We start from the raw sequence: 25,103 nt of genomic DNA, 5'->3' as shown, positions 1-25,103 counted from the left end.
CGTAACTGCTGCAACAGTTACAGCTACTTTACAGCTGGTGACAGTCGATGAAAAAGAAATGGTTTGCCCTGTATAAGCCAGTTCGGAGATACCTGCAGCTTATGATTACGTAACAGGTCAAGGGTGGACTGTGAATAGTAGCGTCACTCGACAGCTTGTTTACACATATATGCATGTACACTATAGCGTTTGTAACTCCAAATATCGATTGTTATATGTACTGAAGTAATTCTTATTTTTTTTGCAATGGAGCATGAAATATCCATGGATGATTAAAAGCTATGGACGGTTCAGGCTTTGAAGGACTTTAAGTCGAGCGAGCACTTAAATTATCAAGAAGAGCACTTGTTTTCGCTGCAAAGAGATTGCCTCAGCTTGCCCCAACGTTACAGACAATAACATACTCTGAAACTTATAGCAACATCGGTGCAGAACCTATAGTATGCCTATATGATCTGCACTAGTTGTAAAGTCTAAAGTATTTGAAGTAAAAAATTGATCCAAATTCGTTATCTCATGATAACTGACATACAAACAAAAATCTTGAAGAGATGATTTTCCATGTATAATTCATTGGTGCTATCTTCTATATATTCGCGTAAACACTTTGCGAAAAATTACATAGTAAATTTTCTTAGCATTCATACCACAAACGAAGTATCATTATCACCCCCGGACATCTTTAGTCCTGAGGTGTACCACAAAATTACATCTTTTTCTGATGTAGGGAAATATTCTTATTACCACAATCAAAAATATTTCCATTATCTTAACAATTTTCCCAGATATTCTCAGCTTAATCTCGTTTGTTATATTACTGTTCGCAACTACAACAACACAGATTTTATTCACAAATGACCCAAAGCGTAGGTCAAGCACATGTAGATTCGCGCATGCGTAAGTTGCATCTCCGAACAGGCTTATTAAAGGGATTATAGCATGGCCACTAAAATAATGCTAAAATTACAAACTTAGTTACTGTTTAGAAGTATATAACACACCTTAAAAAGTTTTATAAAAGTTGTGAAATAAATATGTTTAAGAGAACATAGATCTGCAAATATGTTTACACAGTGATACAAGCTGACCAAAGCAGATCTTTATCCCTAACTTGATATGACTTAACTATCACATCATACTGGTATAATATCATACCGGTGCTGTGGCCCAGTGGATAAAGGTGGTGGCATTTGAAGCAATGAGGCTTAGCATAGGGAGTTTCCGGGTTCGATACTTGGCCTGGTCATAGTAAGGTGGGTTTTAGACCCAAGAGTTATCTACGGTATTCCCATCTGAAATGACTTTCTAAATTGTAAAAGATTCCAAATTTGAGTTAAAATGTTGAATTGGAAGTGAAATGAAAGTAGGAGTATTTTTAACTTTACTCAAAAATCAATAGGAAGCCAGTGAATATCCTTTAGAAGTGGGTGGTATGACATCTTCTCTTCGCTCCTTTGACTATTCATGCTGCAGTCTGCTGTGCACAGTATTTTGAATCTTTTGAAGTTTCTGAATTTGGAACTCAGGAAGTCCAAATAAAAGAGAATTTAAGTAATCTGCCCATCAGTGAGAGGTATTGGTGGTAGTGCACTATGGCCGTAAATGTCATTTCAAATCAAGTGTAGACACCATCTGGACATTGATCAGTGTTTCATCATTGTTCCACAAAAAAGAGAAACAGTACAGGTATCACATCTTCCTCCATCATTCACTGCCTTCTTCTTAATTTCTCAACTAAGCCATATATGTACTGTAAAGGTACTTCTTCTGTATTTCATTTTCTTAGAGTGGAACAGCACTATCTGCTACAAGCATACATGTGCATGTCAACAACAAAGAGCAAATTTCATACATGAATAAGATGTCATTCACTTTCCTTATATAAAGGAGATTCTTGCAAGGATTCTTTAATCGTCCGGTCTGCCACATTATTCTGGAAGGCCTAACAATATATGAAACCATATCTAGTTTCAGCCAAATGAATTGAAATATAGACCTGCATCATCACAATTTTACAGGTCAACATGTTGGCTAAGAAATTTATACGACTGCTAAGTTCATTAATTAGTGTACATACAGTAGTCCCATTGCCATGATTTACCTAATAATGATGAAAATTGATTAGTCACCTTGGGAAAAGGGCTAAATTAAGGATCAGGAGGGGCAAGGTAATGTGTTTTATGGTAAGTTAAAAACAATTGCCTTGGATTTTGTCAACAAAGTGACAGGGCACCATAACAGGTTCACAGCTTTCAAAAGCGTACCAAGGCAGTTTTCAAACTTAGGAATGGCACCATAACAGGTTCACAGCTTTCAAAAGCGTACCAAGGCAGTTTTCAAACTTAGGAATGGCACCAAACATTTTTCAAAGTGATAAAAAACAGTAACAGAAACACTAGAATGTATCACTCCTTCCTTCCAGATGCTTGATTTAGCTTATATTTTTTCAAACAGACAGACAGATATAGATAAATGCAGAATTATTACATAGGCACCACAATTCTTTTTTACATTTAACAGCCACTGCTAAATAAGACTGTTTTCAGGTGCAACAAATGCTGGAGTTTCAGACAAGTTTGAACACTGACTTAGGCTGACATGGAAGTTATCTCAAGATCAAGCTGGGGCACAGTTCTTTTCTATCATCATTAATGGGGTAATTTTAAAGTGCAGTACCGCAAATGGTAATGGCAGTGACTGAAAATTTGTGTTAGTTCTATCAATTTATTCGAACCCAAGTTGGAGATGCTATGACATGTACTATCAAAACTTCATTCACATAATGATACTAAATTTTCTGTTATTTGGAAGGTGCTTTGCTCATGTATCATGAGATTATGTCTGGCCTTAAGTTCAAGATATAGTGAATGACCTCCTTTGAGACTTCAAATTCAGCTAAATCTAGCAGAACATTTTTGGTTGTACTGCATGGAATAGTCAAAATTAAAGCATATATTCCACTTTAAAATGTTGCACTAGGTGCTCAAACATACATAAGTAAGGGTAACAATTAGTTTTCAAAGGAAACAATCTTAGCACCAAATCAATCCCGCAAGTGTCAAATGTTTTTTACAAGCCGCCAAAGTCACACGTTTTTCTTTTGTCCCTTGTTGGTGGTTCATTTCATCCCTGAGGGTTTTAGATTTTTTTGGTGACACTGTTTAGAGTATAAATATGTACCCTTACCACTAAGGACTATGCCAATTCAAGTCAGATGTTTTTGTAATTTGGGTCTTAACAGCTCTTAAAGCACACATTTTACATATCTCAACCATTTAAGCTTCCTGCCACTGCTACGGCACTGTTTCCTGGTGCGTAAAACCTATAGGCAAAACTACACTCAACTGATATTTGAAATGATTAAGTAACACTAGAATGTGTCCCAATAGGTACCAAAACAAAGCTTGACGCATTCCAAAATCTACTTTTCGACAGAACACATGATACAGGCCGATGAGGGAAACATGCAAGAAAACTATACACAGTGAACAGACATTCTTCCATTCAAAGTTGAAGCCTACTACTAGGGCCTACAATTGCAGTTATAGGCCTAAGTGACTAACTTTCTGTTACTTGGTCGAGGCAATGCTACTAACAGTAACAGTAGCCATACCAATTTGACAGTATGTGCTGAAGTACGTTGATTGCCATGTTAGCCTTAACTGTGGCATTCTAAGTCTTACTTAGACTAGACCAAAATAAACTTACCTAAGACCTTTGTGACATTACGTAGGATTTGATATGGCCTAACCTAACCTTATGCCTGGACAAACGAACAGACTCGGACTAGGGTATGCCCTAAGTTAGGTCTACCGTTACAGGCGTTTGCACACACAGTTACCTTACACAAGTTGTTAGCTTGCTACATTCAAAACTTGCACACTGTGAAAATTTCAAATACCTCTATCTTGTGCATCCATTTTCTCTGTGTAAATTGTATTTATATAATTCCCATAAAATCCGAGAGCCTGCTTCTGATTGTTAATCTACTATGCATCGTTGCTATATCACTACCAGAGAGTCTAGATAAAAAGTAAACTCATATTGTCTTGTGTGTGATAATGAAGCTTTCGTAGCAGACAGCATGCAGACGGCTGAGTTGACACATCCTGCTGGGTTCGCATGTCATAATTTTTGTAAACAAAAACAATTTTGGACGCTTCTATATTGTACAGGTAAATAAATTTATTAAGGAGGCATAATATGTCTAGTATACACGTTTTTCTGATGAAGAAATGCTGATTACAATTAAACTACGGTATTAATTACTAACGTATGAGGTAAAAATGTGTCAAGTAATCACGTCGATCAGCTTTTGGTACATAATAGTTGATAACCCCGCTATACAAAGGTCAAGTGGCGTGTTCAGAAACAGGATACTGACAGTATGCATGCATTGCATACCGAACATATCTGTCGTAGGCCATCATCATATCATGGTTTGACTTCGGATTTCTCAAATTTTAGTTAACCACGGATAAGAGAATGTGATATGAACATGTACATGTTAATATATACAACTACTACCGTGAAATACTAACAGGCTAAATCCTTAGAGAGTACGCACACCAACAGTTTATCTTTGGATACAGTCCCATAATTTCTTTGTTTTACATTATTCGCGCATAGGCCAATATTAATTACTAATTACTATTCATTTTGGTATTAAATATATATTTATATATAGATATATATATATGTTTGTATCAATTATATAAATTATTTAGGCCTGCCTATTGATTGATGTATGCTGTGTTATGCTCAATACAAAGATCGACTTCATAAACTGTGAGAGGTTATGGAAGTGCCAATCTGAGAGGAAGGTAGGGGAAGGAGGGGAGGAGAAGAGAGAGAGACACGCTAACCTCGAGGGGCAGTGGGACATGTGACCTTGATTTGGGGCCAAACTATAAAATCAGTTACTGGGATGGGGACCTCTACAGCTGTATTTCGACTTCCATGATGGTCTTCGTCCAACCTGCCCCCCCCCCCCATTCCACCCCTTCACCTTCTCCCCTGTCAACATAAGCTTATTAGTCAGATAAAACCGTCAGGTTGGATAAAACTTACCTTAGGTATAAATATTCATTTTGATGTGTTGTAGAACATTAAAAACCACTGTTAATCAGTCCATGTTTGATTTTTTGCTCTGTATATAGCACTCTTAATGATTGAGAAATGACCTATTAAAGATTCCATGTTGGATTGTACACACAAACAGTGGCGTCGACAGACATTTCAATCGGGGGGGGGGGGGGCACAGGGAGGGCACAGCACTTAATTAGGGGGCACAATGTTTATGTGTGAATAGCGTCCTGTGGGAGGGGTCTAAGGGGAGGGGTTATCCTCCCTGAGAAATTTTTGATTAGATGCAATCTGGTGCTATATTTTGCAACTTGAAGTAACTTATGTTCAAGAATTTTCGGGCTTATACTCTGTCCGATAGTTATGATTTTAATTGAGGCGAATAAAAAAGTTATACAAACAATGGAAATTAACCCTTTTGCTTTGATAACAGTGCTAAAACTTGAAATTGAAATTCATGGAGGGTAGTAGTGAAGTTTAAGCACACTAGCGGTTCACACCGGAGCCTCTGTGGCCTTGTTAGTGAGATACAACTGGTTATTGTGATGGTCGGTGGAAAGAAGTTTTATTGATCAACTTAATACATTTCGTCCTTTGTAAAAAAGTTTTTATTTGAGTATGTTTTTTTAAAACTACAAATCGCATCTTGGGGGGCACCTGGGGCAAGATCTTTTTGGGGGAGGGCACGTGTCCCCCCCCCCCAGACCATCCCTTGGCAACGCCACTGTACGCAGACCATAAATTCAGTCACTCAGATGCAACACTGACAAACCTCGATAGGAAAACTAAATACTTTTATGGCCTCAAATGACATATTCACAATGTGTTACAAACTTATCAAGGACAAATTGTGTTGAATGTCATCTAAGGGTGCAGCTGTTGCTTATATGAAGTGAAATAACACGATTTTGTTAAGTTATTAGAATTTATTTAAAAAATAATAATGATGATAAGAGAAGGATTTACATGCGCACTAAGACCTTCAATGATGAACTGATGTCATCAACAATTTACATACTTAATTTAGGAACATACCAGATAAATAGCATATTTTAATGGTGAAAAATTGGATATAATGTGGAAAAATTACTAGCACTCATTTTGTATTATCATTTTTCTTGGACTATAACGTATCATGACTGATAATTAACATTTCGGCGTCCATTGACATAATGGCGATGCAGCCAATAAAGGTGCAATCCGATGGGCTGGCGAATATCAGAATTTGGATTGAAGTGGACGGGGGGGGGGGGGGGAGGGAGAGATTCGTAAAAGCGAATACTCAAAACTTACATTTAACTAATTTCAGGTCAAATATCAAACCGATTGACGCTGTTGTAATTCTCTGATTGGAGTCTGCTGATTAAAACTTTAATATCAGATAACAATACAGTAGATTATCTTCGTGTACAAATTTGACTGGCAAAGGTTACTGAAATATTACATAGACTACAAAGTGAAGCTTATGACGTAAAATGTATGAACGTTTTTTTTTTCTTTGACCGATGAACTTGATTCTTTGTAATTTGTCAATTTTCAATGGATGACACTTAGTACATACAATTAGAATATATGCACAATGAACACATGTGTCGAGATCGAATTGTTTTTTCATTATGCTTTGCAAGTCTGATCGAATTATGCTGTACAGATTTTCCGGTCACAGATCGGAGAGCCTAATTATATTTACAGGTGGCGTACGAAAAAAATTCAAACTTTAAGAAAGGGTAATTTAAGTGGACATCTTTGCTTGTTGTTTGTTTGTTTGTGTGTTGCTAGTTTTGTCACGTAAGCATACAAAATCAAACCCAGTCATGAGACTTTTGCGTGACTTATGCTGATTGAGATGTGCGGTATTGTGAGCAAGCTGGTTTACTGTGCGACATAATGAGTGTACTTGTTATACCGACAAAATGTGATATTTTTTTTCGCAAAGTAGTTTAGTTCAGTTCATTTAATATAAGTAAGTAGAGAGTGATTCAGCATTCAACCCTACCGCATCTCAGCTTTTTTTTTGTTACAACACTAACACAATTTTCATCTAACCTTTAAGACGGAATGCGTTCACCATTATGTTATACTTTTTAAGAAAAAGTCTCCCAGGAAAGAACCTGGGCACGAAAACCAAATACCGAAAACCAAACTACGAACGACTGATCCGCTCTCGACCCCAGTCCCCTTGCATCGGGACTGTGACTGTGTGATCATCGTCGGGGTGCATCACCATTCCCCCCGAAAGAGGACAGATACTACACATGATCTTATATCATCACATCAATGTAATACGGCAAGACTGATGTGTGAGTGGCTACCAGCAGGGACACAAGTGACAAAATGCCCGTAAAGAAACTCGAAGAACAATACTAATGAAAAAGTTTGGCGCTACACCTAAATTCAAACTGTGCTAATTTTTCTTTACAAGATTTCGCATCAACAATGGGGAAACTATGTTTGTCAATGTAATATTCAGTAGGCACAAACAAACAAAAATTGAATAAAAGTGGAATGGGATAAATAAAAACACGGAAATTGATACGATGTGCCATCCACGTTGTTTCCTGTCTCTCTTTCTGTTGTATACACATGCATGAACTTCACACATTCGAAAAGGCCGTAGCTCGACGGGAGCAGACTTTATAAAGACTGTTTTTTGCAATTGTATGTAGATGCAATGTTACCTATCAAAATAAAAATCCGAATATTGATCGCTGGTAGTAATGACACTCCGTAACGCAAAATCCAGTTTCAATCGCTCACTGCCCTCGCACTACAGACGCGCCCCTCCCTCTCCCCACCCTAAACCCATCACAACAAGGGTATCGTTAGGAACGGACAAGAACTAATAATAACTAACTGTGATGGACTCATCTGCCCTTCAGTGACCGCATATTAAAAGGAAAGACTTGATTGTGAACTAGTTCATGCCTTGTCATGGTTGTGGCTAAAATATGTATTGTCATGATCCGAATTAACCAATGCAAGCATTAATTGCTTCAGACTACCAGGGACAGATTTTTTTTCATTTTCTTGCTGCTCGACAGCAAGGGATAATGGAGAGAGGAAGAGTGTGGGGGAGGGGCGATTATCATTCCGCACGGCCAGACTCTAGCTTGATTTCGTTTGTGCCCCAATCTGATATATGGATGTTGTTATTTAATTTATAAAAAGAAAAAGAAAGACCGCAAACAATGAGGGGGGCAAGCGGGAAAGAGGAGAACCCCCAAAAACAAAGCACTCGTATCCTCCCCTCCCCCAAAAAAGAATGAAAAAAATATATATATGATATATCACAGCCGGGAACGCTCGCTAGGCGAACATTATTTCACAAGTGTAAAAAATGCACCGAGCTGTTTTTGTTGTGCTTAAATGTTATCTGAAAAGGTTTAGCGCCATCTATTCCGCCATTGCAAAACGCGCTGAAAGAGATGATCAATATTTATGATAATTACCTTCAGGATTGTTTATTCTTTTAATTGTTGATAACAGCTTGCTAAAATTTTCATAGCTACTTATATTTTATTAAGCTTATATTTAATTAGTTAAATGTAATTCTTAAACAAACATAAGTAAAATATTTTTTTCTTTGCCACTAAATAATAACTTGGCAGCAGTTCACGTCTCTACCAAAACAACAATGGCGAGCGACCCGAAAGAACGTATCAATCTCGCTGCTCTGCAGCAGAATGATCCTTACATTGAACGTATCTTGGAAACAGCTGGACAAGTTGCTCTTTACAACTTCAATGCTGAAGCCAATGAATGGGTAAGTGACATTATCAATTTTTACAACAATTAAACAAAAATACTACGGACATCTCGTACCTGCTAACTTGACATACAATGTGTGAATCTAACGTACTCAAAAAGTGTACTGGAGCAGACTACACAATACCGTGCACGAGTGTGTTGAAATATTTTTACGTAGCGGAATAGACAACAACAACACTGTTAGTGTGACAGTCACGTAGGGACACAGGCAATAACTAAGGCGAATAAGTTTAGCCATGAATGAGAAGGCGAGATTTTCAGAGTAGTGCTTTGAACGAACGTGAATGCAATGGACAAAAATGACTATTTGCATGAAGTAACTGAAGAGTGGGACAAAAATCACAGATAATTGTAAAACAATTTAGTTAGTGTAATACAAGCTAGAGAAGTTGTAGCCTAACTCTAAAATTTGTAGCCTACATATGATATTGGGAGTAGTTTGCTTCCATTTGGTATTATGTTGATGTAGGCAATATTTGCCGTGGGTATGTGCTGTTAGAATTAATATAATACCAATCGACCCCGCAAAGTTGCTCACAGCTAATATATTGAGTTTTCATTGTTTGGTTTGTTAACTTTGTTGGTATGTATTCATATATTGGACAAAGTAATTTATTTTTAAATTAGTGTGTTCATGGAGGTATGGACTGATATTTCTCTTCATATAGGGAATAGTACCAGCAATGCAAGTTCACTTTATCGAAAGAGCTAGGAAACAATCCATGATATGTGTTAACGTCAGGCTCAACGTGACTCAAAAAGGTTTTCTTAGTGAGAAGTTTAGTATGAAACTTCTAAGGAGTTATAAGTAAGCCTATAGACTGTCTTAGTGTACCTACAGTGAGGTCTATAGAGGTCTTGCATGAATATCTAACATATGTGAAAGCCTAGGATATACATCATGTTAGTACCATAAAACAGTAGCGTTTCCTTTATGGCAATTTCCCATTGACTACTGTAATGAGTTAAAGATAAAGAGACAAGTACAATTGAGAACCTTGGAATAATAAGTGCCTGCAGTAAAGTTCTATTTCCTATTCTTTCCTTTTCAGGAGAAGACAGATGTGCAGGGCACAATGTTCATTTACACCAGGTAAGGATGAACATTATTACAATAGCAGTAAAAGTTGTAGACAAATGATAGTCAAAGACCATTTGTCATCAACACTCAAAAGCTAGTGGGTATCTGAACATTGGCCAACATTCCCTTTCAAATTATTCTCCCCACTTTGCTAAGATACTGCTCAAAGCAAGTACAATGAAATAGGTTTCAATGAATTCATTTTCAAGGTAAAATTGGAGGATTTTGTGTTATTATTTTCATAACAGTATGCTACAAATGATGTCTCATTGGTCAGATAACATCACTTTCTTTGGATAATGTGATTAAGAAAAATTGATATGCAAAAAAAAGTTGATCGTTTTCCTGTATTCCCCCGTTTGCTCCAGAAAAAGAGAAGCTTAAAGATGATATTTTAAGGGTCATCAAATTGTCAAAGATAATAAAAGCAATCTAGTCAATCAATATTGCTCTATTAGGTTGTCTAATAATCTCATACGTATTTACTCTTATCTTTCTGAACAACCAGCACCCCCTTAAAACCATCCACATAGTAATGAAAACTTATCTAGGTGCTGAATACTGATTGATGTAACTCTCTGATTATATCTAAGCTGTCTATATTTATGATAGCTTTTTAGGTGGGCTTGGGCTACTCTTTAAAATTTTGGAGTTTTGTACCTGTTGCTCTTGGAATTCTGACTCCAGAAAGAGTCTGGACTCCATGGTCAATCAAAATGGGAAAGTCAAATAACATTTGAAAATAAGCACGGTTGGTTCATATACTAGCAAGGACTAGAGGAATAACTAACAGCACCAACAAATTATTTTTGACATGAGACACCAACTACGCAGCTTACAAAGTTTTGTTTAAAAGGTAGTGATTTTGTGTGTTTTATTTCCTCAAGGATTGCATGCGTTAGGATACTTCCAAATATATTTTCTTGTTCACTTCTGAACGAATCGCTCACTCGAAGTATTGAACGAGACAGTACACATAGGTCTTCATAATGCATAGCCTGAGAATTAATCCTGTGTTTTTTGTTAGAGAAAGCCTACTTGTTATGGACTGGTGATCTACAGACCAACTGGTGCATAATGACTATAAATACAACTATTTAACAAGTTGGAACCTGGAGATTTGAAGACTTGGAACAGGTTGCATACAGGCAAAAGTTGCTTTGTCAAACATTTTCTTATGACATCACAGACCACCTACTGTTGTTGTTCAAAGGTACTAAACAATCGTTTATCCCCAAAGATTTGTTTGTTCCAGCTCCTGCTCTTCCTTTACCCCCAACCCCCCCCCCCACGCTTGCAGAAAACAAAAAGGAAAGAAAAGAGGCAGCTGAGAGCTGTAGAAGATCTGATGCTAGGGAAAGTGAGTTCACTGCATCAGTAAGTTATTATACAAACAGGTCAAGGTATTTTAGATACAGGTAATTTATCAACAGATATTTTCGTATGGTTTCATTTGTTTATAGTCTGCTAACAGTGGTCTGCAACTTTCTGGTATATTATGTACTCATTAATTTGTCACTCAGTAGCCACTTGTTCAATGCATAGATGGAAGACACAAGATATTCATTTATACCAGTTAACTGACCGGGAAAAGGAACAGCAATTGAATTTACCTGTGTAAATTGGACTTGACCTGGCCAGCACCATTGTTGTTCTACCTGTTACACCCAACAAATGATAAGTAGGCCACTGGCAAAAAATTGCAATGTTGGTGCTTTGTGTGGTCCATACTAGGCCTCAGCCCTCATAATTTACCTAACTTGGAATCATGGTTTACAATTAATTTACCACTTGAAAATGCCCATCTATAGTGGGCAGTTGAATTGTTTGGATCTGTGAAGATAATGAATTCACCTTTAAAACTGAACAAACAGCACTCAATTTTTCTTTTGGAACTGTACTGGAATTTGATTAACAGAAAGAAACTGTTTTTGTGCCTTGAAGACACACAAAATATGTCTCCCTCTGTGTCATTAGTGTGATTTATCGTCACTCTTACCTATAGCATGTGAGTGACAAAAGTTTTCATGGGCTGTCAATCGATTTATTAGATTTCCAAATCAGACTTGATCCATTTGGATCAAAAGGAGCATGAACCTCATCAAAGTGATATTTGCCCTTTCCTTGTCATTTCATAGTTTGTGTGAGTTTACCAGAATTCTGCTTTCTTTATCTCGACAATGATGTGTTAATCGTTAGTATTTTTTGTATGATTTTTGAAATTATGAAGTGCCTTGAGCAATTGGCAGCTCTTTGAAGCTGAGACCAAGTTTCATGTTTCCATATTTATGGGCTGTTTATACCACATGAGTGAGGTGACATGAACTACAAAGCATTCATTTAACTCTTATGCCTATAAAACAATACTGTATAATTGAACAGACGGTTGACCAGTCTAAACTGTACTGGTCGTGTTGGTCTTTTAAGGCTTGTAGTATGCCAGATGGCCACGATGTCTCAAGTTTTATACAATCTGAATTCCAAATCATGTTGAGCTGTATGTGACTATATTCCCATGGAACATGTTCATTTTCTTTATTTCTTTGCCCAGGGACCCTTCAGCTGAAGAAATATAGTTACTTCTGCCAACTTCTTCTGCTAAGTACTTTTGCCAAAATCATAGTGAATTGTGTCAATACAGTGACTTTTGCCAATTTGTCTCCTTTCTATTGGTGGTTATGTGCATTTTACAATAACGGAAACTCAGAACAAGGAAAAAGCTTGGTTATTACAACTGATATTCAAAAAGTCTTCAGTACTAAAAGTTACTTTGTTTGAAACTCAGTATTTCTTTATTCTAATTTCCATGCGTTAAAGCACTTTAATCATTAGCTTCAGTTCTCTTTTTGTTACAAGTGCAAGTTTCAATACTGCCATCTAGACAATTTAGAGACTTTTGTTGGCTCCAATGCAAGTATGAAGTTTCAACAAGTAGATTAATGCTGCCACCACTACAAGACTTTTCCTTCCAAAAAGTATGTGCAGCTTCATAGCATAGGCAATACTGTTACATATTAGCTCTAAAGGGGAAAAAATGACTTGCCAAAAAAAGTAGAAGATGGATTTGGTATGTTTGTTGGAAGAGAAAGGAAGAATAATAGATATGATGTGTCAAGGAGGAGTATATGAGGGAAAGAGGTATTAAAATAGAAAGTTATATACAGTGTGTAAAAGTAAGTTGGCCTGACGTTTCGATCAGGCCAACTTACTAGTACACATGTCTCTTACACAGGCTCTCTTGTGGATAAGCAGTTTGCTAACAATTTTAATTTAATTTAATTTTAAAGTTAAATACAGTAATTATCAGGTGAGGATTGACACAAAAATAGGTAAAGGATGCAAAATTTAATGATTTTTTTTTTTTTAATGTTACAAGTTGATGTTTAACTTGTTTGCGTATTGCAATTTTGTCAGTCAGCTGAGTATCCTATCAACCTAATTCCACTGGGAAAACAGTTTGTGAAATTTATCAGAAGCCCTGATGAAGTCAGTCTGAATGAGTCATGAAAAGGATAGGAAGTACAGTAGGGTGAAGATTGAGGTGGAAACTAATGTGAAAGAGGAATATGAAGATTTGTGGAAAGTTAAGATAGGAGTACAGTACCAGGTTTTATCTTGTAATTTTCTAGGGGAAGGGGTAGGGACAGGTTCCCTACCCATCCGGTGTACCGATAATTACCAAATGTTGTTAATAGTTGCCCTCAAAGTAGATGAATGGCAAATACGTCATCTATCTTCTGTGCTAGTCATGAATTTACAAGCAATGGTGTTCTTATCAATTTGTGTCTATTGTATAATTTGAAACATGATGGAAACAGACAGATTTTCGTGTGGAAATAATTGTCTTTTTAGTTTTATGCACAAGAGTTAAAAACCAGTAAAAGCTCACAAATCATATGAAAATATTCAATCAAAAACAAGATGTATTCAGTAAATAATTGGTACATGTAGAAATTACTGTAGGTAGGGTCCGCAGTATTCAATACCATATCATTAATGAAATAACTGAAAACCCCCAGATTCATACGTTTTCCATGTGGTTCCAATAATTTACTGGTGAAATTAAGCATCTGTCTTAAAAAGCTACCAATCCTGTTAGCAAAATACTTCTTTACTTCCGTATATGAACATATGGTGGTCACTTGAGCATTAAGCCACTCCCACTTTGTCCTGGGGCAGTCATAACGGACACATCACACAGAAATAATCGCAACCAGAATCTTGTGGACAACACTTGCTTCCTGTCCTCTGTTGGTTGCAAATTGTCTTTTCACAGTTCTCTGAGCAGTGCAATTAATCGAAGCTCTAAGGGATAGACCAACAATTGGCTCTCTCTTATGCATATCTTCAAGGCAGAAAATGAATAAAAAAGATAAAAAAAAATCAAAGTCAGAAAGACATGAGTTTGCTGTCTCAATTCAGCTCTCCCCGCCAACAGCAAAATAGGCTTCTAAAGGTATTAGGGAGGCTGAAATTGCTTGCAATTTATCTCCGAAAATGAGATTGGTCCTCAGAGAAACTGGAGATGTCATTATGCTGATAGTATGCAACAGAGAGAAGAAAAGGTAGGCGTGTTGCCTGGCACCTGCCAATTTACAGTGGTTAACTCACAGCATTTCTTCGGGATCTCTCTTCTCTGACAATATTCAGTTTTTAGCTAAGCTGTTGTCTCGTGTAACACAGCGACTGGTTTTATTGCACGGCGAAATTTTATGACATTTACCGGACTGAAAAGTGATTTTTGTTTACTAGAGCTGTATGTAATATAAACCAACCTCTTAATAGTCAAAACTGTCTGTGATGCCCAGTTTATATCGAACAGAATTTTTTATTTCCATTTCTGGGACAGGTAATAAGGAGATATTAAAGTTATCATCCGAGCGTGAACGCAATTTGGCTGTCGGCAAACCCACAAATAATTGAAAAGATATAATCGAAGTTCCAAATATGAGCTCAAAGAACAAATTTAGCCAATCTGTTGGAATCAAGCTTTGGTTCTCATTTTGGTGGGAAAAGGAAAGGTTGCTGTGGGTCACACAGCTCAAATTTCATGGGAACAGTTCCTTTTGCATGTTTAGTGGACCAGATGTTTATTAAAATGTAAATTTAACAGGATGTCCCTCAAACCATAGAGGTAAAACCTCCATGCTCAAACATGGCAGACGACAAGATTTCGAAAATGGTCATGCATTTCAAAACAGTTGAATCCCGTTTTAGTGACCAGCCCAACTGAAATTCCTTTTAATTCTGGTGAAAAACTAATAAGAACATGTTCAGTTTCTTAGCATATTTATAAACACAGTACTTTAAGTTTTTGCATATTTGTGACTTTCCAAAAGTTGGAACTATTGTGTAATTAAGAACTTAGGACCCTTTAAATTGAAAATAAGCACTGTGCCATCTTGACACTCCTTATACAGTCATCAGTGATCATTAGAATCTTACAGTAGGTTAAACAAAAATGTTTTTTTCCCTCACTTTTAAGACTCAGGTTTTCTTTTGACAGGTACATAGATTCTTTTTATTATTTTTTCAAAACTATGAAATATTATATCTTTCAACACTTGGCTGTGTTAAAACAGGTATATAATGCAAAGTTTCCCATCTCTGGAAGTTTCAACCGATTAATATTTTATGTTTTCCGGTCCAAATATGTGTAGTTTGTTTAAATATGGAGTTGATACCTTTTTCCTGCCTCAGTCCCACCCACACATCCAGGGTCCCTCAATATATGCTGTCATTTGTGCAATTCCTGCATGTCCCAGGTAAGGTCTTATCAAGCACTGGGAAATTTCATCAAATTATGATAAATTACAGTAACATCGTGCCTTGAGTTTTTTTTACCCTACTTTACCCTGTTATTTTATATAATTTGCATAAAGGTCTAAATGTAAAATTGTAGAGTATTTCATCTTCTTCAAGCATTGTGGACTTGTACAATTGATAGCAATCAAGTTAAAACAATTTACGTACTTGCAGTGAATAGTACAAGTTACAAGATGTCTAATCCCTGAACTGAAAATGAAACTGAAGCAAGACACACCCACCCCCACAAAAAAAGAAAAAAAAAGAAAAGGCAAACTGAGGTGTGATAGAATTGCATGAATAAATGAATATTAGTCTATGGTTCTCTATTCCATGTGGTGATGGAGTTTGTCTGATGAAGTTGTTCACATTATATTGTTTAATTCAGAGTTTTCACTGTTATTTTTTGCAGCAAATCATATACTGGAATTATTCTATAAATCATAGATTTTACATGCTTTGTTGTAAAACAATACAGAGAATTTGACAAAACTGGAAGTACATGGTAGCAAAGCAAATTGTTACATATTTAAAGCCTGGGATAAAGTATGTGCAATAAATTTTGTTGACTGCTATGCAGACATTCACAGCTCCTTCATATTTCGATGACGAAACAATAATCAAAATTAAACAGATGTAGTTTTTGTTCCAGTGCATCATAACGGACAACCCATCGAGTTAAACTTTCTGGCATAGCATAATGTATACTGTAGTGCTACCGCACTGTATGAAACGTAAGAAGCGTATTCACCTCAAGTTAAGAGCAAGGTGATGAAATGAAAAGGGGCTGTCACATGGCAGTCTGGAATATATTTGCGACTCCATATATATAAATATATATATATATGTGTGTGTCAGAAATGTCTGCCTCAGGCTATTCGTCGAAGGTTTCCCTCCAACCATTGGTTGATCTTGTTCAGTCTGTAGTCACCACAGAGGCCACTTAAAGCTCTTACACTAATCACTATTAGGACATGTTACACAACTCTGATTGTTCTCCGAAATGGTCCCGTGTAAATCAGCCCCTGATTATTGAAGCCTTGGCTTAGGATGGTGTCTAGACCATCATTGATGGATAGAAAGTCTGTATAGTCTGACTTTGTGGTAGAGTAAAGCGGCCAGATTGCAGTATGCTAGGAATGCAAGCTGTACACAATGGTACTAGCTGTACAATGTAACTGTACAGTACAAAAGGGGCACATGTATACCCTTCATTGGTTTAAAAGGGAATCCCATACCAATGATATCACAGGAATGCTATAAATATATCCATCAGTTGAATTAAGCAGGAATTTCTCTTTCAAAAATTGTGTTTTTCACACATTTTTGAATGTTTTCAACTCCCTGATGAGTGTTTAAGCATCCAACCTTCAAATTTTGGTTCTGATCCATCAGTTTTGTTTGACACTGTGTGGGTACCTCTTTAGATACTGTACAGTATGTGTGAATTAAGATTGACATCCTATGGTAGTTATATTAGTCTTGTGCATATATACTATGATGTTCGATCCATTGAAATTTAATCTGGAAGTCTTGCTACTCAGTGGGAAAACATACCAACCATGGTGGGTCATGTGACGTGCTCCAACAGTAATCGCTACGAACATATTACTCATCAAGAATGCCACTATTTAACAGGCCTTTAAGTTGAGAGTAATTGCTTAAAGGTTTGGATGACAATGATGGTGAGATTGACTTTCACTGTGCCAGAAAAAAATTGTCTACTCTCCATGATGGATGCACCTGGTGGAGGTACAGTATTGTTAAGTGTTCAATATTGCTGCACTTTTCAGTTCTTCCTTCTACCCTACCTCCCCCATTAATTTCTGATAAGAATTTACGGAAGATGAATCCTTACTGTTTGATAAAGGCTCCATGCACCATAATTCACATCTATGGCAGGCCTGGATACCAGCCTTGTACTCTTGAGCTGTTCGTATATATTTACATGTTTTCTCCTCGATACGAGGACACCAATTTAAGTCATTATTTTGCCTTAAGTACTGTTATACCCTTCCAATTATTGAGAGTGATATGCACACGTGCTACCGGGTATATAAAACATGTGTGCACCTGCATTATACAATAGTTGTTGATAGCTGATTCAGTGTAATAAATAGACAGGCCCAGGAGTATTTATGTCACTCTCCTTGTGCCTCACTGTCAACTTGTTTCAAATTAATAGCTCATGAATGACAACATGTCTGGAGTAATGACTGTGACTATTAAACATTCTTAAAACACTGAAGGGTCGTAAAACTTTTACACAGCTAAACCACTCCAATTTTATGGCTTCCAATTTGACAACTTACAATTTGATCCCTTCCTCCCCCCTCCCCCTCCCCTCACAGCCTTAGACTATGTAGTGTACATCTTCATAAAATCATGTGTTTGGACTATAGGCTATAGGGATGGCGAGATTTGGTCAGTGATAATTATGCAATTTTCGAATGGTACACATGACTGAGAATTTAATATTGAAAAAAATTAAAATTAAAAAATGACACAACTGTCAGCACTTTTTGACAGAGGTGACTTGTAATGTTAGCAGACTTTCCTTTTTTGTTCAATGACAGTCATGTGGTGATAATGAGGAAAATAAAAAAATACCAGTACATGTGTAAAAGTACTTATGTGGTTAATTGGAAGGGATTTTTGCAATTTTGATCTCCTACTTTCTATAATCTAGGAAGCATTAGTTTAGCATAGGTTTCAAGCTTCTGATTGTCTTCATAATTTGTAAAATTACTGTTTACTTGTACCATGCATCAGGCTGTGATGTTATTTTCAAAACGGGGGGGGGGAACACATAGGTGTGGGGGGGGGGAACACGTGTGTGCCATCAGTATTTAAACTGTAGAATTTTGGAGCACCAATGATTTAAAGGAAAATGTATATGGTTAAAGATTAAAGAGCATATAATGGTACAAATTGAAATTTCCAACCACACTGAAGGAATTTCCTGTTTAATCTTTACATTGTTTGCCACAAAAACATAGAAAAACAACCATACAGATATAGACATTTCAGCTGTCTGAACTGTTCTTGTTAAATATTTCAGGGACTTTCTTTTCTAATTCCTTTTACAATCCTGGCTAGGCTCCTAGGCTACAGCTACTGTATATAACAGTTTTTTTCAATTTTTTATATAAAATCTATGACTTAAACTTTTGTTTGAGTGAATAGAAAGGGCACCGATGGCCCAAGCAAAATGTTCAAAATGCTTTGAAGAAGTCAAAATAAATAACAAATGCCCGGGCTTCACTTTAAATATAGACTAGGCTGAGGTCCATTTATAGAATTTGCCTCTGAAGTGTTAACCATTGGCTAAGTGTTGAAACAGACCTGTGAACACTAAGAGACCATCTAGGGGTTTAAACATAGATCATCTACACCTTTAGTGTGCCAGGAAAACTACCACTTGAGACATTTTGTGCTCATGTATTAATTTGCGGATACCTACTGAGTTGATGTATCGCTGGAAATATGAAGCCCCTGCTTTAATGTTCTGCTGTATCAATGTTCATGTCATGTAAGTTTAACATTTATGTTATTGCAGTAACAACTCTAGAAGGCCTCTTAGACAGTTTTACACTGTTTACAGATCTGTTATATTGTACACATTATGCATCTGGGTAGAATTACATGCCGTGAATCCATACCTTCCAGAGAAACAGACTTAATTGTACATGTTTGTTATACATGCTAAAGACTTCCACATTAGGTGAATTATATACTTTTTATATTTGTGTGAGTATATAGAGATGATCATGACTGCAGTAACCAATAAAATTCACAATTCATTTCTCGTCATCATCATCATCATCATCGTATTATTTGTTTTACAGAAGTTATTCAGTTTCAGGCAGACTGTGCAGTTTCCAAGCTGGGATTTAAAGCAACATTCTCGGCTAATAGATTTCTTATATGCCATAACTTTGTGACAAATATTGAAAACTATTAATATCTTTAATAGCTGTTCAGCAATCAATGATATAACTCATTCACTCACATAATAGTCTTTAAAAAGTTTTCATTGGTCTACACATTCAAACCATGGTTTTTGTATCCATGGGTAAATTTGTATTCATGTAATTAGATTTCATGTACATAGAGGTAACTCAGGTAAGTATCTGGGCCACAAATGAATTTTAACGATCAATTTACTCAAATCAATGGAATCTGTGAACACAGAGAAAATGTTAGATGGGTTGGTTTTAAACATATTTTGAACAATATGTTTCATGTTTGAAAGAATTGTTGCAAATTAATAGCAATTGAACCGATATATATATATATATATATATATAGTATACTACTTTAAATAGGATTTAATGAGAGATTTGTTTTCCCACTGGATCTTGTTATTAGTGTTTCAAGTTACAAGTGGCTGTTTACTTTCAAGATTGTGCTTTTCAATTTGGAAATCAGCTTAAAGGGTTCGATGAGATGCTCGAATAAGAAACGCATGGACAGAGTATTTGTTTTGTAATTAAAAATTGTATAGAGAGTGATGAAATGGATATTAAAACTTTACTACTCTATAGTTGGATGAACTGTAAAATACCAAAGTCATAAGTATTTTCATGAAACAGTCATTCTTAAGAAGGATTCTCATCAAGTATCCTATGACAGATAGAGAGATACGTATTTCCAAAGGCTGCCCCTTCTGTATATCTGTAGCAATTGACAGGGGCGGCGATCTGTTTCAAATATTGGGGGGGACATTTGCTTGGATGCAGGCGAATTACTATCAAAGCGGAGTGCCACCATTGGTTGGCGCGCAGCGTACAAGAAAATTTTTGGTTTTGATAGCCCCCCAGATCACTGGAAATGGCACTTCTCGGGCTTGAAAATGACCAACCAGATGTACACTTTTGCCTGAGAACCAAGTTTTACCTAATAGATTTTTTTCTTCATTCATCATACCTTTTTTCAAGATTGTCACCAGTCACACATCATGTTCGACCTCATTGCATCTCCTGTGGATCATTGCTTTTGTAGGTAATTCTACGTAACGCCCCTTAATACCCGTCAGCCCCACTTTTCAAGGTTTTAAGCCCATTATTTGTTCAGAATTTGAATAATAAATTCACTTCAAAACATACCCATAATGTTGCACAAAATTTAATCTATGGACAACCAATATAGAAAACCCCCCTCAACCCCTAACAGACCGGTCAAAATTGCACGAGTAGAGGGAAGTATGATGAAGAATGTTGTTCAAAGAATTTTCGAAAATTCAGACACAGTTAAATTATTGGTGTAAAAATATTGAAACCTCTTATAACGGCTACTATAAAACTTCGATATCATAGAAAATACCAAAAAAATATGCTCGAGGGGGAGGGCGGTCTCCACCATTCACCCCCCCCCCCCTCCCTTGGCTAAGCACCTGCGGTTAGAAATCTTGTAGGAAACAGGCCAAATGGAAACCCAGTGAACCCATGTCGATGTGGATCCTATGTATGATTGTACGTACTTACACTCATACACAAGATTCCAACCAAATTTCATTACGGATGCGGTCCGTCTAGCTATTCATTTCGAAAAAAAGTAAAAACTACTTTCGGTCATATATAGTAACAAATTGTGACACGGTTAAACAGGCGTCTTGTGAGGAATTTGCCAAGGTAGGGGCAAAGCTTGTACCCAGACTATCTAAGCGTAGCGCCACCATAAGTTGGCGCGAAGCGCAAAAGAAAATTTTGGCCGAAAATGCCTCCCAGATTGCTTGAAATGGCACTTCCCAGGCCTTTTAAGTTGCATCTAAGCATTTTCTATTTTGAAATTACTAGCGATATCATAAAAAAATACAAAACATATGCTTAAAAAAAAACTATGCCACCAAATATTGGGGGGGATATTAGATACTATATCCCCCCCAACAAAAATATTGGGGGGGACATGTCCCCCCGTCCCCCCCATGATCGCCGCCCATGGCAATTGACATGGGTATACTCACCTGGTTCCTACATATATGTGAACTATTCATTTCATTGCTAGTGCTTTTAATAAACTATTTTAATACCATCCTGGTGAATGGCTTACTGATTTGACAGCACTGGCAAGTTTTCTTTCTCACAATATGTCTTTACACGCCATCCATTGTTCATGGGAATGCACCTTTTTTCGCCGACATCACATTAAAATTTATACAACGTGAAGCCGTGTGACTGTCTAGTCTTTTGGGGGATGTTGATCGGATCAATAAAACATGTACGGTGTATACTGTATGTTTATACTGCTAATGCAATAGCGTTTGATTTCCATCAGGTTCACTGATGAGCAGCGAGCTTTAAGATCATCTGTACATGACCATAACTTACCCAGGTGTGTTATGACTATGACATTAATATAATTTAACACACTCACAACACTGTAGAGCTGGACTTGGATGCTCAGGCATGACACTGTTATACTTTATGACTTGTTTCAACTCAGATTAGGTGGGGTTTTTCCCCCTCCTGTGGACACATTTTTCACTATTTTAAAATGTATGTTCTGTAAATTTACGAAATTAAAGGGATGGGAGGGGGGGGGAGGGATGAGTAGAGCTCTGTAATGTAGTTCTATGAATATCCATAAATGCCCACATCCTCAATCCCTTCCCTATCCCTCACACTCCCCCACAACCCTCCCCAACCCCCCAACAATGTTACAAAGCAAGTAGCATTACACACATATTTCTGAAGATGTAATGTGTGCAGTTTAAAAAGTTCTTTATATCTTATAATTCCACAATTTGACGGTTGGAAGCAGACAGCTTCTTGTCATAGCTAGTTCAGTTTTTGATAGGTAAATATAGTTTCGTAACAAGTTCCATCACTGGAAGGAAATTGCGCATTTTCTCACTTAATCATTCTTTTGTATGTTCACACTGCAGTCTAAGTTGGGACTCATTTCCTTTTCAAATATAAGGTTTCACCATATCTGTGTAAATATACAATATAAGTGGATGGTTTTTAGTCGCTCTCGAAAGTTTGGAATTCATTCACTGAGAAAATTACCAATTAACATTTTTAAGGGAAGCGTTGCCGCTTAAGGTCCACAAAGAGTTGCTTTGACAGTTAATGCATTGCAGTGATGGGTTCTCAGGTGATGATGGCCTTGGAGGATATTTGAGTAAATTTATCCTCAATGTGGTACTTGCTTTGAATAAGGATTTGAGAAGACAATGAAAGAAAGCAAGAACTTAGGTTGTTAGCAACTGCGGAGTGGTTTTCAAACTTGCTAGTTTTTGCTTTTAAAAATTAAAATACACTAGAGCTCTGTATGATACAGCCATTGTAAAGGTGTTGCACATGGCAGGGTCGCAGCCTCCAGTGTGTGTCGTTCAACGGTGATACTGAAACCTTTAGTTAATAAAATAAAGATAACACAGCGCATCTAAAATCCTTTGGTTTCATCTCAGATCTTTACAGTCTAATTACATTTAAGTACTTAGATTTATTCCATTTTTTTGGAGACTAATTTAATTTGACTTCTAATGCATCACTCCTTAAAAATGCCTTCATGCACTGCATTTTCTCTTTTTTCTTGCCCAATGCATTAAATAGAAACCTCATTCGACAATTCTGAACAAATTATGGTTCAAGAAATTTGTAGAAATGTTCAATATATGTAATATATGTAATCATTTCAAATTGAAACAGTTGTAAGAGTTGATGAATTATAGTAGTGTGTAGTAAACCCCTATGACATACTGCTGTGACCGAGTGCACAAAGGTGGTGGCATTCATGAAGCAACAAGGCTTAGCCACCGGAAGTTCTGGGTTCGATACCCGGCTGGGTCACAGTAAGGTGGGTTTTTCATCCAAGAGTAATCTACATCACATCTGTAATGACTTTCTAAATTGAAAAGATTCCAATTTGAGTGAAAATGTTGAATTGGAAGCCACCCGATGTGAAGGTTGTAATCCATCAGCCCGCACGCAGGCTTCTCATACATTTCTGGTCACCCATGTATCGTAAAAATTTCTGCCTGAGTATGATTGATTATTTGAATGTGAGCTGTTCGTACCAGTATATTTATAATGGCAGGGTTGGTGGCATTCAGCAGAAATCTTGCCAATGGCTTTAAACAGTTTCTCGAGGTTTCACAGACATAGCAGTATGCTATTGAACAGAATATTACATACACTCACATGTACAGACAGTTTCAGACTGTTCAGATATAGAGTTTTGAGAGTTGGAAAAGGACATTAAATGGTTAAGCATTAATTTTTTTAAATGTTTCATCTATCATAATACCCTCACTTTAAGCAAGAGAGTTGCTGAGCATTTCTGTAGACCATATAGCCTCTCAAGTGCATACATCATACATTGTATAGATTGTATGTTTATTTGAACATAAATGTTGGAGAAAGAGAAATCATTTTTGAAATATAATGCACACTTTGCACAGTATACACACAGACTGATTGCCTTAAAAAAAAATTTTTCGTTTCCTTTGCTATCCCAATTCATATTGGTTAACAAGGATCAAGATTCTTGCTATCTCTCTATATGTGAATTTATAAAGACAGTACATTGCCAAATTTAACATGACATAAATTGGTAAATTCAATCCATCAGTCTATGTCAATTTAGCATCCCATGTTGATGTAAAGTTATACATACTGTACATGCATTTCACCAGGGAATAATGTATGTGGTATTGGATCGCAAAATGCTATGCAAAATTGTCAAGTTGCTATGCAATGCCAACAATGTTTTATACAGTAGCAGTTGTTTTTTACACAGTAATAGTATTTTATAAGGGACGAAATTCATAGCCTTCAAAACTACAGTACACAAAATGCAAACACTAAATTACAGTATTCCCTGTGTACAGGAACATGATTTGGAATAGCAGTTATTTCTTGTGCTTACAGTAAAAAAAAAAAAAAAAAATTTGGTATACATATCACACTTAAGGCAGATCTGTCAAAAATTCCATACTATACTGTAAAACATGACTTATTTAAACCACATTCATAGACATTCTATTTAATACAAGGTATCTAATCAGAAGAAGTTTGAAATGTCTCTTTGTGTTTGTAATATGAAGGGGAAAAACAAAGAAAAGGAAAAAAAGAGAAAGGTTTTATTTCAAGTGCTATTAATTTAAATTTGCAGCTTTAAAGCTTTTTGTGCAGGGATTTTTTTTTTGCCAGTGTGTTGCCAAGTTTTTACGAGACATGCCTTTAAGAAATCTTTAATATATCACTGAAGGAGATCAAACTGATAAAGGTAAGATCTTACTCTGCCTAATTTTATTTTATGAAAGCGAACGATTTTTATACTATCGTATTACAATGCAATTTATACCGACACTTTCTACGTAATGTGCTACACAATGCCTACACATGTACATGTATAC

The 25,103-nt window shown here is 36.5% G+C and overlaps 2 protein-coding genes across 9 annotated transcripts in view; one reads left to right on the top strand and one right to left on the bottom strand.

Annotated features, from left to right (window-relative positions):
* Window positions 1-25,103, bottom strand: part of LOC139962086 (voltage-dependent L-type calcium channel subunit alpha-1D-like) — a 226,109-nt gene that overhangs the window by 173,793 nt on the left and 27,213 nt on the right. For 7 of the 8 annotated variants that reach the window (XM_071961945.1, XM_071961949.1, XM_071961946.1 and 4 more), the window contains exon 1: window positions 3,902-4,096. The exons of the other annotated variant lie outside the window; for it this stretch is intronic. In XM_071961945.1, the coding sequence (XP_071818046.1) occupies window positions 3,902-3,920 (19 nt within the window). In that variant the 5' untranslated portion in view covers window positions 3,921-4,096. Of the gene's footprint in view, window positions 1-3,901; window positions 4,097-25,103 lie in introns of those variants that run through there. 8 annotated transcript variants of the gene reach the window in all.
* The window catches only part of LOC139962088 (mRNA-decapping enzyme 1B-like), an 89,054-nt gene continuing 72,651 nt past the window's right edge, over window positions 8,701-25,103 (top strand). The window contains exons 1-2 of the mRNA XM_071961953.1: window positions 8,701-8,848; window positions 9,906-9,946. Coding sequence (XP_071818054.1) covers window positions 8,720-8,848; window positions 9,906-9,946 — 170 coding nt within the window. The 5' untranslated portion in view covers window positions 8,701-8,719. The remainder of the gene's footprint in view (window positions 8,849-9,905; window positions 9,947-25,103) is intronic.

This window comes from Apostichopus japonicus, chromosome 20 (genome assembly GCF_037975245.1).
Source record: "Apostichopus japonicus isolate 1M-3 chromosome 20, ASM3797524v1, whole genome shotgun sequence".
NCBI lineage: Eukaryota > Metazoa > Echinodermata > Holothuroidea > Aspidochirotida > Stichopodidae > Apostichopus > Apostichopus japonicus.
Note: the sequence above shows the minus strand (reverse complement) of the source record. Positions and strands in the feature narration are given on the sequence as shown.